The sequence below is a fragment of the Poecilia reticulata genome, linkage group LG7 (genome assembly GCF_000633615.1).
Source record: "Poecilia reticulata strain Guanapo linkage group LG7, Guppy_female_1.0+MT, whole genome shotgun sequence".
Lineage (NCBI taxonomy): Eukaryota > Metazoa > Chordata > Actinopteri > Cyprinodontiformes > Poeciliidae > Poecilia > Poecilia reticulata.
Window position 1 is genome coordinate 15,685,057 of NC_024337.1, and position 17,012 is coordinate 15,702,068.

The following is a 17,012-nucleotide window of genomic DNA, read 5'->3' on the forward strand; positions in this document are numbered from 1 at the left end:
ATTGCATCATATAAATATATCACATATTGTATGTGCAACTGCATTGAATTTTATGCCATTTCTATCTGAATGCCATAGCAAGGAACAGCTGTAACAATCCCATATACTGTAGAAGCTTTGCCTGTGACTGGTGAAGTTGTCATAGCCATACACGTTTTCTCTGGATTATTTTATGATTAACATTCATTCAAGAACTTTGGAGCTCTCAAACTTTTATCTTAAATAATAAAAAAAAATATCAGCGCAAAAAGCAGCTCTATTGAGAGCAGACAGTTAATTAAACACCCATTATCCCAATGCATATACATTATACGTCTCAACAAAAGCTGAACTTTATTTCCTCACATTTAAACACGTATCAGAGACATTCCTAGATGTTTGTGTGGCAGGATAAGAAAGCAGCTTAATATTATATTAATGTTGCAATTATGAAGTTTCTGTGCTTAATTCTTTGAGACCCCCCATGTCCTACACAGTATATGTAATCCTTTACTATTTTACATATAATCAAAACAGCCTTATGTGTGTTAATATGTTATTTTTATCTCTGAGTGGTGAACACACTGTGACTTATCTGCATGATTAGTAATGTTGCTCTTCATGTTGTAATTTGGGTAGATTTGGGGGCTTCACAATGAGAATAGAAGGGGCCCAAGAACACAACCTTGTGGTCCACCAAGTTGTCTGACACGTTTATCAAAAGTGAAGATGTGGAGTGAGTAAGTGGTTTTTGTTCTTGTAAACCCAAAAATAATGGTTTTGTCAGTTAAACAATGCGCCATTTGATTATGTGATTAAGAAGTCTAGAATTACCATCAGCATTATTCTGAAATCGCAAAAAGATCATTTTTCCTTGTTAAGAATTTTTTTAGTTTAATTTTCTATTTGAACATTATTTTTTTGTGGTATAACTGATAAGCTAAATATCTACACCAGGGTTATTTCTTCAGAGACAGAGAAAAGTCAAATTGTTTAAGGAAATGATTATTGCTTACATAATCAACAACATATTTGCCATTTATCTTTTTCAGACAAATAAATGAATATTTGTTAAAAGAAAAAGTCTTTGCTCAGCAGACAATGGGTAAGATTCCCAGGTACCAGTAAAGCTTCTGACCTGCAGTGGATGCATATAGGGATGTCGTCATGCGCCTGGTAACAGCGCATTTCATGCAGCATGTCCAGGATGGGTGGGATGGTGTCTGGAACGCCGTGATCTGGCCAGTTGACGTAATGCAGCTGTTTCAAAGTTCGGCTACACTGAAAAATAGAAAATTGAAATGTTTGGGATCAGAAATCACAAATTTTATGTCAAATGTTTTTGTTTGCAAACCTATCATTTGAATGACTCAGTTAGGTTTGAGGTTACAGTCTGTGTTTTCAGTCGTTTTAGCTGTCAAACCAGTTCCTTATCTCTTGGTTGTCTCAGAGAAAATGCCATGACAGCTACTTTCAAGGTTAATGCTTACGTTGCGATAAGTCAACCTTAACATCCTTGTCAGATAGTCTCCTTTACTTTCCTCAGAATCCTGGAAAAAAGTGAAAAAACAAACAAACACTTTTAAGATGGTTGAGTATTAAAAATGGCTAAGTAATAAGCTACAAAAGGAAAACAATGAGTAATTTTGTTCATGTTTCTGAGTTTATATTGTTCCAACGTTCCATGACGTGCTGTGGGTGTCAGATGTGGATAACTGGAAAACGGGAATGTCAGTGTATTTTAAAACAGTTATAGGAAACTGTCTGAGTGGGAAGTGAGACAAAGTGAGACAAAAATTACTCACACAGTGAACTGTGAAAGCCTCGCATACAAAAGTATCCTCTTGATTTTGTGGCCAGTACACTTCACACTTTTTCTAAAAAGAATGAAACAAACAAAGATTTACTTCTGAAATGTTTTCATTTTAAATTCATCGTTTTACTTGGAAGGCATCGTTACCTTCCCCATTTCAAATTCTCGACAGGACATGACAATAACCTGAGGAACGAAGCAAAAACGAAAGCAGTTCAACAGGATCATAACAGAAACAACGTTTTGACAAACACAGCAAGTGACAAGCAGACCAACATTTATGTTGTATTCCCAAATCATCCGTAAAAAGTCCACCAGTGTGTGTGGAAGCGGACCCTGAGTAGCAATATACGCCCTGGATCCTGAAACTCCCTGTAAGCAGAACAGAGCATATTATTTACACTACAGAGTTATAGTTATGATTAGCAATTGTACTGCCTATCACACCAAATGAGTAACAGAGCTACTTCCTGAGAAAATAAGGTGCATTTAACTTACCTTAATATAACTTGCATTGATGTAGTCGGAGTCCTTTTTGGATGTGGTGAGAGTGAGCTTTACTCGGGTGTGGTCAACTGGAAGAGGAGAAACGTGGTCAAAGTACCAACAATGTAAAATTTCAATGATTGCATAACCTTTCATTTTCCTGTCAAACAACAGAGCAAAACACTAAATTGCACCAAACACAGAAGTATAAAGATAAAATGCATGCCTAAATGTAATTTTACAGATGCACCATTCATAACAATCAAAAAGCAAAGCAGACAACAGTTAAGATGAATCTAACATGTATTTTGTTGTACACCACCTTGCCTGACTTTTAACGTTTCTGCAAACACTCCAAACACATTTCAGCTACAATATACCATCACATGGAAATGTGATGAAAAAGTCAAAGGTAAAAAGACGTCCACAGAAAGATTTTATTGATGTCAAAATGTGGTTGGAAAGTAGTTGGGGCTGATCACACGAGCTAACCAGCCCTGAATCTTAATGTCTTTGTCCATGTGAGGGCTTACCGAAAGCAAGATGTTTTCAGTAAAAACGCCTAAAAAAAGATGTCAACAGATGTCCAGAGTTTTAAAAGAAGTGACAAAGCAGATACGCACGGTGAAGCAATCAGATGGGAAGTGATTTGGCAGAAACGTAGCGAACGATATTTAAATAATTAGATGTGAAAGAAACATCTGGACTGAACTAAAGAGGGTGTAACTGTTAAGTTTGAGGTAAAATTTTACAAGCCAATGTCACAGCTGAGTGTGTGACATTCAGTTGCAACAGAGGATGCCTCATACACCCAATAGGCAGCATTATCACCACTTAATTGTGCTAAAGTCACAGTGGCTTAATGTGGAAACCAATGTGAATGTGATGACAGAGACAAAAGGTAGGAAGAGTTTGCCCTGCATGTCAGGATGTTTCACAATACAGGCTTAGGGAAGACTCCAAAACATCATCAAGCCGAAATGCTTGGGTCGACTAATAAAGTTGCTTCTTAGTACTTGCAGTATTGCTGTAGTCTTCACCTTTACAGGTATTTTATTTTTTCCATTTACCTTGGGAGTTTGTGAAGTTGTGCCGGAAACATCTTGAATTTCACAAAATGCAAAAGCCAACAACGCAAACTGTGTTATGAGCCCTCCGACGTCAAAGTCTAGTCTATATTTGATGAATAAAGCCTAAAAGGACATGTAGTGTCCCGTCGTTTTCTAAATATTAATGATTCATGGACACTGTTGTTATTTCTATTTTTGTCTCAGACTATAAACTGAAAGCTTAAAATATTACTTTGCATGAAGTTTTTGCTTTAAATCGGATTACAATTTAACATAAAACATGGAGTTGTAGACTTTTTAAAATGAAATGACTTTCTTCAAGCAATTTGAAATCTTAGCAGTTTTCCCTCCTCAACACACAGATTCCTTGTTCCTGGAAAATGTTCAAGTTTGTGACAATAAAGCAAAAACAGAAGAATTTTATAAAAAGTCAAATACTTTTCCTGCACTTGGTTTAGCATGCCACCCTGAATACATAGGATATAACAGCAACATAATAGAAACCTTCAAATTCAAGCATTTTTGCAGGTTGTTGTGTTGCTATTTTGACAAGTTTATAAAATGCTTTGACAGAGTTAAAGTTTTCTTATATGAAACATTTGTTTTCCATCCAAATGTGAAAAAGAAGCACACAGTGTTAATCATTTATATATGCAGTAATACTCTGTCATTATAAAATTTTTCTCAGCATTACTATCAAAACCATGCAAGTGTTGTATTTTGATCAACTGTATGCTGATGTTTTTCAGAGCCGTATCATCGAACTCCGACAGTCTGTCACTTTCTTAAAACCTAGATTTAGAATCACCATTCAGTGTTATGACACCATTTGCACAGACATGTATGCCATCCACAGTTTTCACAGGTTTGCACTCAGCCCAACTTACAGGGAACAATGTCCTTGTATCGATTCTTCTTGATGTTTTCTTGTTTTTCTGCAGTCTTGGTGGAGAAGACCTTGTCAATGCGATACTTTGTTGACTGGTTTTTCAGCCTCTGAAAAACAAAAGATTTTTTTACAACGTACATTTTTAACTACCATGCTGTCATGTGTTGCGGTGGTATAAATGTCACTGGGCTTTTTTTCCTATCTCTATATATAACCGCATTGGAACAAACACACCATGTACCAGATTTCTATTACAAAGAGTCATTTAAGCTGCAGCTTGAGGCTTCCTTTTTCTAGCATTTTTTTCAACATAGGAGGGTTTTAACAACATCAGATATGAAAAATATATTAGCAGGAACAGTATTTACAGTGCAAAAAAAACATTTTAATATACTTGCATTTTCTACAGCATTTCTTGGTATCATTGGAAGGTTTTGTACATTACAAACCCTTATGTGTCTTGATGAGTAAACACCACCATTTTGATTAAATAAAAATGCAACTGAGACACTGCAGCGTTTTCATATCCATGCTTCTTGTTGTCCTGACGGCTGAAACTGACGGCTGTAAGCGCATATGAAATGGGCCCAAGAATAATCCATACCTAGGTAGTTTAACAGAATTTCATTGAAAAAGATCATTTTCACTACAATTAGAAGCAAGAAGTGACAAATACATGCAATGTTTCTGTAATTTGCAAATATCTGATGTACAGGAAACGACAATCTGCTCCCTCTCTAGAAGGTTCCTGCGACCACCCCGTCTGCCAAGGTAAGCTCCAACCTCGTTGGTATCTTTCAGTTTTACAAAGGACGTCTGCATTCTTACAGTTTTAGTGATTTTGTACACACTGTAGTGTGTTTCATTGGGCAGAGATTTCACGCAAAGACCAAGGCCTGCAGCATTCCACCAATCCATTTTGAAACGTGCCATATCAACGCTTCATTTTGTGTTATTTGAAAAGATAGAACTCCCAGATCACTTGATTAACCCAACCAGATCATACATAAAGGCCATCGTGTATTCTAAAAAAAATCTTAATCCAGGTCTAAATTCTGCTGATTGATTTGGTATCCATCTTCTAACCAGTGGTTGAAATTTACCAACTTTAAACATTTTACATTGACAGCTGCTGCAGGAAAGCAGTGCAGACAGTTCCTTAGACACGCTTCATAAAATATAACGCTGTGCGGTAAGTTTGAACAACTTTTCTTTTTTTAACGATTTCTTCTGTTCTAGTGGCCTTTGTTTGATGGTGAAGGACAGCAGATTAATGTGAGTGAGTCATGTGCTACACAATCACAATACCAATGCAGAGCAGACGATGATGATTAAATGTAAACTATTTTATTGCATGTGCATTGTACTGATTTTAGTAAACTACTGGGAAAAAATACAAACTTAAGTAGAATTAAATGTCTCTTATGAATCGACTCATATTTGTATTTAGGGAAACGTCTTGAATTGAGGTGTCCCTAATTTACAACTCTGATTTTAAGATAAGAAAGACAAAATAAAAATGTACATAAAATGACTCTTCAAGAATGCTGCTTTTGCTGTCTTCTGTCTCCTAAAGTCCATCAGTTAAGCCTGTAAATCACTAATGTTCACTGAGTGCTGCCCTTCATGTCAGACCAAAGGGAAAGTCGTTAAATCTGCCTTAATTTTTGAACAATTAAAACATTTCAGTGGATTTAGAGATGCAGATTTACTGCTCATGTTTGCCACCGACACAAAATTGACACAGGTCTTGCTCAAACTTCTGCAGCCGGATAATAACATTACTTAACCTATGCTACACTTTTTAGATCCTCTAACTGCACTAATGAAGCCTCACTCACTCGCTCATCCTAACCCTACCTGCCACCGAAGCATAGTCAAGCCCATTGTCTGAACTAGGTAATAATTATTTCACCATTGCAGGAGACTCATTCACTTTATATAAACCATTGTACTTTTAGCCCTAGATAGTCAGGTGACTATGTATACAACATGCAAAACATACATATATCATAAATGATACACAGAGAGTGTCAAGACTTAATGTGTCACAAAATGTATGTCATTTCTTTGCATCTGAACCTGCACTTAAACTGTTTTTATATACTTATATATGGTTAAAGACATACAGCATACAGAGGAAAGTAACACAAACACTCATGCTACAAAACATTTCACTTTGAAGACAGTCATCCTCTATTACTTAAAAGGGGAGTCACATCAGTATTTTGAGATACTGACTAAATGAGATGCCAAACACATTTAGAGGTCATGTGAGTTTGCTGTAGCCTCAAGATATGGATGTCTGCTGCATTATGCTCCAAACAATCAGGTTGTTGGTTAAATATCTGTGCAACTGAGAGGATACTGGTTTTTAATTGCATGGTTAAAAAGGTTTTGCACTCATCCACAGGAGATGTTGGTATGCAGGAACAACAAAGAGGTGCAGCAGCCCAGACGTATTTCAGACGTGAAATTTTTAGCCTTCTCTTTCTGCTACTTTTGCACACAAGAACCAAATTAACAGCATAAGCGTTATCTTTAACTCACAGATTAGGGGCTTTTTCTAACATACTGAAATAATAAGTGAGCACAGAGACAGGGAGAGATACAAATGAGGCTGGCTGAGAGAAAAAAATGCAAATGCACCTCGATAACACAAGATATTCTAGGTGCTGCCTCGCGCCCTCATAATTATCCACCTTTTTAAGACATGGTCTTTTAAAAATGAAAAGACCATTTTTAAAATTTTAAAAAATAGGTGATAGGGACCACTTTCTTTCTTTTGGCAGTTTCACCAGCAACTAATCCACTTTTTAAGTTATTTCCACTATCTCTTGTGAAGTGTGAGTGTGAATGTGTGTGTGCGGTTTCTATGGCAGGTTGAATGCAACTCAATCAGTTTCATGTTCAGCTGCCTTGCATATTCAAATTATTTGAAGGCCTGTGAAGACAATTGTAACTTATTTCTTCCCTGTAACTTTGTTGTTGGCTACTAGACACTTTGTTAGGCACATTCAAGTCCTTTCTGAGATAGATAGTAACTCAGCCTCACATGCAGTTTAATGCATTTAGATGTATGGATGTGGAGGATAGCTGAAGTAGCTTCTGCAGTTAAAATTATGTTACACAGTCAACAACTCTGAATCCGACATATGAGCTAATGCAGTCCTGTCAGCTAAAAACAGGAAATTATGGCTAGAATTTGCACAGGGTTACCAACATTTAACAGCAACAGATTGGAAAAATGTTGCCTGCTCCATTGAGTTTGGATTATAGCTGAGATGGTAGTGGCAGAATTTGGCATAAACATTATGAAAGCATAAATCCATCCTGCGTTGCGTCAACAGTTCAGACGTGCGGTGTTGGTATGAAGGTGTGGGGGATGGTTTCTTTAAACACTTAGCACCTATTAGTTCTAATAGAACATAATTTAAATGCAACAGCCTGCATCACTTTATCTATTGTCTGAAATCCTGTGAAGCTGGTTTCTTGATAATAACAATAAATTTACTCCACCGTACCCAGATCTCAACCCTACAAGCACATTTGGAATGTGGTGGAACAGGAAATTTGCATTGTAGTTTTTCAATATAGATAAAAATGTATAACTGATTGTTGAATTTTTGTCAAGAAGAATAACGACAATTCTGAAAGGCAAAAGTAGGTCCGAAATGACTTCAGCAATGCCGATGTATGATCACTGACCACTTTGTAGCTTCTTTATGGCTACAGCTAACAACTCTGGACATCTCCCAAGCTTGAGGAAAATACATTTTTCTGTATTTCATTGACTTTTTCTTACATTTCTTTAACATATATGGAAATGTTTTAAATAAAACAACCCATAAAAGTACCAAAAAGAGTCAGACTCAAAGTTTAAAGGCATGAGTGTCTTGATACCAGCAGATGACTTCCACCCTTAACCGAGTGACACTCGGGATTAAGGCCTGTCCGTGCTGATGGGACTCTCTGAGACACTGTTCCTTTTGTTCAGAGGGCTTGGCAGTCAGCTTAAGAGTCTGTTGAAAGACTTGCAGACCGTCTGTGACTCTAACAACACAGAGTTCCTTTTGTCCTTTAAGGAAATGAGGCATCAGGGATGTCTAGTTGGACGACAGAGGGGCAGCATGGGAAACACACAGTTCTGTCCTCAGGCTGTCAGTCATCAATGGCAGGATGCCACAAGGTGTCTAACATGAACTCCAACCCTATTGATTGCATGTGTGTGGACATGTGGTTACCACAGTTGTTTGTCTTTGCTACTTTAAAGTGGTGAAGACATGTTTCTTCCTCACTGATTTCTCGTCAATGTCTCGCGTCATCGCAAAGAGGAAGCATTAAAGTGCCTAGGAAACTGTTGGTACTTTTTGCTGAGTATGGCGACTTACAAATGTGAAAGACCATATGCTTTCGTTTTCATTTAGATTTTGTCTGTTCACTCAATAACAGAATACTTTACTTCTTTTGCGTGGTTCCATCATAGATAGGGCAAGTTGTAAGTAAAACAGAGGAATTCATCATGGATTCCTGTTTAAAAGCAGAACTTTAACGACTGAACTGTTACAGCTGACTCACCGCAAACTCCCCAGCAATACAATTTGGTGCCCCCTCATCCGCAGCCTCCTGACTCTCCAGCTGGGTCAGGATGCTCCTCAGAATCCAGGCCTGCTGCTCCATGATTGGCTGTTCGCTGCCTGGGATAGGGTTTCCTTCACAGGCATGTCAGATCACAAAGGTCCCGGTCCACAGATCATGGTGTTGTCTGGTGTTAATGGTGGCACTGCAGTGCACTTCTCTATCGCGTCTCTTACATCAAGGAACTGCTGTGACGGAACATGTGAAATGTCACAGAGGAAGCAAAAGTCAGCTTACAGGTTCTGTGGTCAGATTAAACAGACTGACGCGCCCCCTGGTTGTCTCTCACTGGGTCCTAAACTCACTCTGCGTTCAAGTGCTACCATGGAACCGGGAGTGAAACATCAAGAAAACAAACCGAGTCGTGCATGTGTGCTTTTAAACACGTCCAAACAGCTCAGCCTCTAAAAGTCAGAGTGCAGTGCAAGCTGTACAGCCTGTTGGACGACATTCAGGATACAGGCGAGGAGTGGAAGAGGGATGTAGGCAGGAAAAAAAAGAGAGTGGTCAAAGGAAGGGCATCTGAGAGTCTAGCTTTCTGAAAAGTCTTCATCTACCTGTTCTAGATCATTTTAGATTTCACTTATTAAAAATGTGACGACTCAGTTTGTCATTTTACACAAAAACGTATTTATTAGTAAGCAGAAGAACTTTTTGTCACAAAAGGAAAAAACCCTGTGTCAAATGTCCTTCAACAAACATAATTACTACCCACCTGTGAAGATGAATTACATTTAATGTAGGAGGAAACTTTCTAAATAAAATTAAGCTATTTGTAGTAGGTGAAATAAAAACAACATTTTTCTGTGATCAACAGGTGCCATACATTGGGTTAGTAGCATGGTGACATCTAGTGGCTTTGTGCTAAACTTAAACCAAACAATTTACTGCAGGACAGTACAGTGATCAACAATCACTGTGATTTATAGTCAAAGTAAAAGTCACCTTTCTTCAGTTCATTATTTTAAAAGATTTTTTGTTATTTCTTAGATCAGAATTATGTTAGCGTGCCCCTAGAAAAACAAGAAGCAGAACGTGATTAACTATGTTTTATGTTAACAAAAACTAAGCACACCCTCTGATTCATTAACCTGCATAACCAGGTCTAACATCAATAACTTGAAAAACGGTTTCTTGCTAAAGTATTCACACCCTTAAACTTTTCCACCCTTTGTCACAATAAAACTATACTTTTTGATGAGTTTTACACAGATTTATGTGAAAGACTTGCACAAATTAGTTCAAGTGAAGCTAAATGAAAATAGACATGTTTATTAATGGTTTTTAAGAGATGAACCTCTTAAAACTGTGGCATTTAGCACCTTTTCTTTGTATACTTTTAGATAGCATTCACTACAATAACATGCCTTGTGAAGTCATGCATTTTAATCTCATAAGTAGCTGTTATGTGAAGGACATTAGCAAACAAAACAGCACCATGAAGTTCAAGGAGTTTCAAGGAGCAGGCAGGTTAGGGTTAGGCCGTGGAGAAGCCAAAAGCACAAATCAGGTTTTCAAACAATCTCACAAACAGCACTCATCAGGGACTCAGCCTGACTGCTGCTTGTAACCCTGGGGAAGCTGGGGAAGGTGATAAAAACTTCTGACAGGCAAACTATTAGTTGTACACTAACTAAATCTGTCCTTGTTGATGTTATATCAAATTATTTTAGAATTGGTGAAATCCATATTATTTATAGAATTTACAATAGGTGGGCTGTCTTTATAGAAGAGGTTTATCCTTTTTGAAGATGGAAAATCTGAGATATGGCTCTCTGGTATTCTCTGTATTTTTTTCTCAGACTAGAATAATCTTATTACACCACAGTGCACACCCAAACCCTAATTAGGATTTAGGAAATGCACTTCTTTTTAATAATTTCAAGTTACTTTTTTTTATATTTCACTTTACAAATTCATCCAGTAGGCCAGATTGAACCCTCTAGCTGGCTGGGTTTGGCCCATGGACCTTACATTTGACACCCCTGCTCTACACTTGAACTGATAAAGTACTGCTAGCACTTAATGTCAGGATCTGAGTTGTGTGGCGGTGCTTGTCAGACTTTTTCCTTCAAATGGTGGTCACTGCTGATGGGCATAGTGGAGCTTCAGCAGCCAATACACCTTCCTGCAATTATCTAATCACCTGCAGAGGTTCCTAAGAAGCTCATTTGACCCCTAATGGTTTGCCTATTCTGGTTAGAGTCAAGTGAACCAACTCTGTTTTGGCAAACTCTGATCTCTAGGCTTCTGTTTATTCTGCCTGACTTGAGAATCACAAGACCATAAGCTGCTCCTCAATCATCATCTTATTATTTATCCTGCACATTATCACCCATCTCACACACTGTGTCTTACTTTATAGACACTGTTTCCCCAAATCCTCATGCCTTTTTCCTTTCTACCTTGAGTCCTATCCACGATTCTGCAGGTGGGTCAGAAAAATAACAGGAAATATGACACTTCATTCTTAAATCACAAATTTTCTTCAGCTCAATGCAAGTATAAAAAAGGTGGACTTCAGTACATAAGAGGTCCTCTGAGAATGTCCAATAATAAACATGAAACACTGGCTGTGATGTAATGGAAAAGCAGATGTGTTTGAGGCAGAAGAGCAGGTAACATACTCAGACTATATGCCTCTGAGGTTCTATGTGAAGAGGCGAAAGTGGTTCAAACCAACAGGAAATTCAAAGCGATGCAGTCCACCTCTTGAGTTTTCCGAGCAATCAAAACCGAAGGCAGCTTTTCACATCAGCATGAAGACATTGTGTCTACTTTTGCTTGTACATAGTGAGTAACCTATGACTTAATATTTATTATTCCTTAGTTTATTTGCTAATTGTTTTTAGTTTTAAAGATAGAAACATATAAAATAATTGTTTTCCAATATTTGTTTATATCTGGAAAGATGATGGAGTAGATAAAGTAGAAACTAAATGTTTGTTTCACTTGTATAAAGTCAGATAAGAAGTATTGGATAAATAAATAAACACAAAGTAAATTCAGTGGTAATTTTATTGTCATTGCTTACAGTGAAAATCCCCAGCACCATTTGTTCGAAATTTGAACACTTTAATGAATACAAATTTTAATGTTAAAAATAGCATTGCTTTTTCAAAATGCAATGTATCAGTTTGAGATGAATGTTTAAACAGTAAATAATGTTTTATTTTATTTTCTCCCCTGTTAATAAGAATAACTGAAAGTTGAATTAAAGGTAAATATTCTCATAGAAATATTCCCTTTGTGATGAATATCTAAGTTTACTGACATCTCCAGCACTACTTACCTTAGCAGGCATTATGTAATAAACCTTAAAATTATTTTTACGTTTTTTTTGCATTACCAAAATTTTACACTGAAAAGTTTTGAAAAATCCAACATTTTGTTTCATCATGCACATTCAACTTGATTTTTTATTTATTTTTTTAAGGAAAATATCTAGAAGGGCATGTATTCATACTTGTGCTGTTAGAACTGAGCTAAGTCACAACATTTTGTAGAGTTGAAGCACACAGAGATATGAGTCTTTGACCACTCCTCCTGAGGGGGGATTTTGGCCTGACAATGTTAATTTTATGTTTTAGGTGAACCTGTTAAGCTTTGATATGACATATGGTTGGAATTAAAATCCTGCCCAAAATATGGGGTCATGTTGGATTTCTCTAAAAATCTTTATTTGCTGGCACCCCTGACTCTTTATCAGGGATGCCATAACTCTGGCTAGTGATGTGTTTCCCTTCTGTAAACATTATATGTCTTGAATTTTTCAGCAAGCCTTCAGCTGCAATGCGATAAAAGAGACATCAGAGCACATATTGGAGAAGAATTCATAATTGTCTGCACTTATGAAAGTAAATTCCTGTTCAGCAAGAAGTACTGGTGCAGAGGACCCTCTCGACATAACTGTGACATTTTGCGGGATACCGATGGTGTTGCAAAACCCAAAAATAAAAACAGATTGAGGATATCTGACATGAAAAGACGTATCTTTGTGATGGTAACAAATCTCCAAATTGAGGACTCTGATGTTTATTGGATTGGGATCGAAAAAATGAATGCTGACATAATGACATCAATAAAAGTGACCGTCACTCTCGGTAAGAGCCGTAAATTAATTAATTTAGAGCTCTAAATTAATGTGTGAACTCCTTTTAGACATTGCATTGTTTACTGACTTCCAAACTGACTGTTCTTTTTTTGTCCCAGTTCCAGTGTCTAAGCCCAGACTTTGGCCCCTGACTCCTCTGACAGACGATCCAACATGCTGGGGGAAGCCAGTAACCATCCGCTGTGGTGGTGCAAAGGGAACCAATGTTTTTTATGCCTGGTATCAGAACATTCACCACAACAGTTTCCTGCTCCTCAGCTCTTCAGATCTAAGCTTACACTGCAGCATGTTAACAGAGGACAGCGAGTATTACTGCTCTGCCAGTAACAGCATCAGCAATGCTCAGAGTGATGCCCTTTCAGTGAAGATCCTCTTGCCTGACAACAGCAGCTGCATCTATGTTGCTAATGTTCCCGGTAAGAACCAAAGTGATGTGACTAAAGTTGTCAAACCTCATGAAACCATCAATATCTTTCATAAAATGTAGCAAATAATGAACACAGATAGAATAATAACATATAGAATGTTATGTGGCCAAATCAGAACATAACACTAAATGTTTAACAAAAATAATGTGTGCTTTTATGCAAATCTGTTTAAATCTGCTTGTTTTCTATTACATGTTTTAACTTTTATGGTACCACAGTTATGATTAGCTTTGGTGTTGCTACTGCATGTCCTTTTAGAGAGAACATCCAGTGAAGTTCAAATATGCTGATAAGGTTCGTGTTTGTGGTCAAACAAGAAAACATGCACCAGAGTTAGTGATGATGTTACAGGAAGAAGAACCGTGTGTGAGTGGTCTGGTGAAGATGTGTGCCTGCTGCTTGGCTTCCTCTTTGGTAGCCTATACTCTGTGGTCCCCTACTTATGCAAACAAACTGTCATGATAGTTTTAAGAAGAAATTTTGGTCATCTTTATGTCAACAATAGAAACTATGGCCATTGTGACTGCACTTTACTATTAATAAGTCATAAAATATAATAGATTAAAGTCACGGTTGTGGTGTAAAGGAGAAGACTTAATTTCAGTTGAGTTGTTTTATGTATTGAGAAGCAGAAATTCAATGAATTCAGATGAGCAACAGCACATAAAGTATACAATGATTTATTTATTGTAATCCAAGCCTAACTGACAATAACAAGCTGTGTCCACTCACAAGGCTCTGTTAAAGCCGTAATTTATTCTGCTACTCTCACAAACATACATTCTTCTCCCACAAAACTGTGTGGGAGAACTCAGAACTGGCAGCGAACCGAGAGAATAGTAAACAAGGATTGACATCAAGAAGCATGTTTGTGTTTTTAAAAAGCAGTGCTGGAAAAGTGACTTCTAACAGATTATAGTTTGATTCTTTGAGATTTGTTTCTTTTCTAGTGGATCTTTTATTTATTTATATATATATAAATATATATATATATATATATATATATATATATATACATGTTACTCTAAGAAATCTAATCCTCTGATAAGATTGCAGAAGCTTTCACTACATTATATTTTGGTGCCACTCTCTTAATTTCACTGTAGAAAAATACTGGCAACGTAAAACACTGTCAATCAGTGTTGCTTCCTAAGTGGACAGTTTGATTTCACAGAAGTTTGATTTACTTGGAGTTATATTGTGTTGTTTAAGTGTTCCCTTTATTTTTTTGAGCAGTATATATGTCATGTTATTCTGTCACAACATAGTGAGAGATTTAACAAATATGTGAAAAACATACATTGAGTATAAAGGTTACATACTGCAGCTTTAAGAAATCTACCAAGTGAACATATGTAGGGAAGAGGACTGAGTTTTGGGAATTGTACAGAACTGAATTGGACACTGCTTTTTAAATGCTCCTTTATTCATCTGAGACAACACGCCTCTTGTTAAGCCTGTCTGTTTAGTGACTGTTCTGGGCAGTTTTGCAGGATTTTATTGAGATATTGATTTTAATCTTCACAAACAGCTTCCATGTGATAACTATTTGTAAGCGTGTCCCTAACCTTTAGCCCTATTCCCAACAGCTGAAAAAAACAAATGATAATATTGTGCAACTCTGGTACAATTCCAATCCAGTGTTGGATCCTCAGACAGCATCTCTGTACCCTGGGCCAAGAGACTTTATCAAGCTTTTTTCAGTTGCATCTGTGCTCTGTTACAGAGCACCTGATTCAAAGGAAATCACATTCATATAAACGGGTTTGTGAGACGCCTGTGCTTAATTCATAAATTTACATTGGGTGCATTGAATAAATAAAACATCTAAAGCATGCAGAGAAGATAACCTTTACAACCAGAATCTGGACACATGCCTTTGGAAGTGGTGTTGATCAACACAAAAACCACAAACCACAAATAACTGCAGCACATGTGTGTTAAGTGGGCCAAAGATCAACAGCATTTATGTGAAAGACTTATATGGTCACACAGCAGGGGGCTCAAGCTGAAAGGTTTGAACCACAAGATATTAACTCTGTGGTGCCTTTAGTGTTTAATACTCTGGTTTAACATGTTGTACACCGCCTGGTTATGGTTTATTGTTCTTATGAGGATTTTAATATGATTCAGACCATAAAAAGGTGATTCTTTTTAAGTACTCATAAAAAAAATAAACTGAACAGAAAGTGTGTTAACCATTTAAGACACATAGCTAACACATCTGTCACAAAGGTAACAGAAGTCACCTTTGTCAGATTTACCTTTATCAAAGGTTGAACATCTATGAGGTTTGATATTTTATTACCATGCTGTTAAAATCAGCAGTTTTCCACAGTGTTCTGTAAATATCTTTGCTCTTATTTATTAGGGCAGCCTGTTTATGACTGCGCAGACAGAATGAGGACCACTGTGACTGAAACTTCACCAACAACAACCTGCATAGAAACTACAAAAATCCCCTCTGACACCTCAGAGCAGTCTTTACAAGTCAATCAAACTGCCATGCATGCGTTTTTCAGCAGGTTAGAATGCATCTTTTTACTGTCCCCCTGATGGAAATAATATATAATGGACTGAAATGATTGAAAGTAAACTCATCTGAAAACGTTGTCGCTTCTTTTTTACAGCACATGGACTGGAGTACCACTGTGGTATGAGCTGCTGAGATGGGGTTCTATGACAGTCTTAATCATAAGTCTGTGTATATTTATCAGCTGTACAAAAACAAGACACAAGAAACATGGCAGAAGGAGGAAAAAGTTTAATATGGGGTGAAATCCTTTTTTTTAAGTCAATTTCATTGATTTTAACATTCCTTGTACAGATGTAATCTTTAAATAAGCAGTATTTGCCTCAATTTGTACTGCATGCTTAAATGTCCAAAAGCCTAAATAAAGTAGAATTACTGAATGACATGCAAATGAATACTTAAGGTAAGACTATGCACTACAAGCGACTACACAAATTTCCAGAATTTGCTTTTACCTGAGTTATTATACAAAATATTGAGTTGAATTTGAACATTTATGTGGATAAACACCTGTTTTGTTGTTTGAATTGTTTCCTATAATACATTTAAAACAAAGTATAATATAACAGTGTTTTGTTGTGAAAAAAATAAAATTAGGATTCAAAGATTGGAACAGTTTTGGAATCCTGTAAAAAACAATTCTGCTTCCAATTATGGCACACCCTAAAACATACACAACATTTAGGTTTGTTTTTTTTCTCTTTTTACTTTGCCATGTTACACATATTTAGCAAATGTAAAAATGCATTTAAATCCTTTGTAAGGACCACAAACCTTAATGAAATGTATTTAAATTTTGTATCGTAGACCCAAAAAGAAGGTACAAATCTGAGAAGTTGACAGCAGTTTTTATTTTTTCTTAAAATACAACATTAAAGGTGTGACATGTATAGTTAAGCAACCCGAATTATGGTCAGATGAGACCAAGTCTTAACTTTAAACCACTTACAAAATGCTTTATGGAGGAACACTAATGCTTTGTATCACCCTGAATGCAAGTTTATCTAGTTGTTTACCAACACATTCCACAGAGGGTTACTCTGCGGGATGTTGTTGCGCAAC

General features: G+C 36.8%; 3 protein-coding genes across 3 annotated transcripts in view; 2 read left to right on the top strand and 1 right to left on the bottom strand.

Moving 5' to 3' along the window:
- Nucleotides 1-485, top strand: part of LOC103467962 (round spermatid basic protein 1-like) — an 18,454-nt gene extending 17,969 nt beyond the window's left edge. The window contains exon 3 of the mRNA XM_008414723.2: nt 477-485. Coding sequence (XP_008412945.1) covers nt 477-485 — 9 coding nt within the window. The remainder of the gene's footprint in view (nt 1-476) is intronic.
- Nucleotides 486-938: 453 nt separating this feature from the next.
- On the bottom strand, nt 939-9,219 carry ptpn22 (protein tyrosine phosphatase non-receptor type 22). The gene is made up of 9 exons (XM_008414722.2): nt 8,816-9,219; nt 4,236-4,344; nt 2,291-2,367; nt 2,069-2,164; nt 1,940-1,978; nt 1,785-1,856; nt 1,470-1,529; nt 1,102-1,260; nt 939-944 (listed from the first exon to the last, which is right to left on the bottom strand). Exons 1-9 carry the CDS (start codon nt 8,915-8,917, stop codon nt 939-941), a joined length of 720 nt encoding a protein of 239 aa, XP_008412944.1. The 5' UTR covers nt 8,918-9,219.
- A 3,561-nt stretch (nt 9,220-12,780) lies between these two features.
- On the top strand, nt 12,781-16,526 carry LOC103467809 (uncharacterized). Its single transcript, XM_008414484.1, has 4 exons — nt 12,781-12,978; nt 13,088-13,405; nt 15,789-15,942; nt 16,048-16,526. Exons 1-4 carry the CDS (start codon nt 12,855-12,857, stop codon nt 16,193-16,195), a joined length of 744 nt encoding a protein of 247 aa, XP_008412706.1. The 5' UTR covers nt 12,781-12,854; the 3' UTR covers nt 16,196-16,526.
- Nucleotides 16,527-17,012: the final 486 nt, after the last annotated feature.

Coding starts and splice junctions, on each gene's coding strand:
- LOC103467809 (XM_008414484.1), top strand. CDS start 12,855: ATGAAAAGACGTATCTTTGTGATGGTAACAAATCTCCAAATTGAGGAC. Junction 12,979..13,087: donor AAAAGTGACCGTCACTCTCG/GTAAGAGCCGTA, acceptor TTTTTGTCCCAG/TTCCAGTGTCTAAGCCCAGA. Junction 13,406..15,788: donor CTATGTTGCTAATGTTCCCG/GTAAGAACCAAA, acceptor CTTATTTATTAG/GGCAGCCTGTTTATGACTGC.
- ptpn22 (XM_008414722.2), bottom strand. CDS start 8,917: ATGGAGCAGCAGGCCTGGATTCTGAGGAGCATCCTGACCCAGCTGGAG. Junction 2,368..4,235: donor ATACAAGGACATTGTTCCCT/GTAAGTTGGGCT, acceptor CTCCTCTTCCAG/TTGACCACACCCGAGTAAAG. Junction 1,530..1,784: donor AGGCTTTCACAGTTCACTGT/GTGAGTAATTTT, acceptor ACTTTTTTCCAG/GATTCTGAGGAAAGTAAAGG.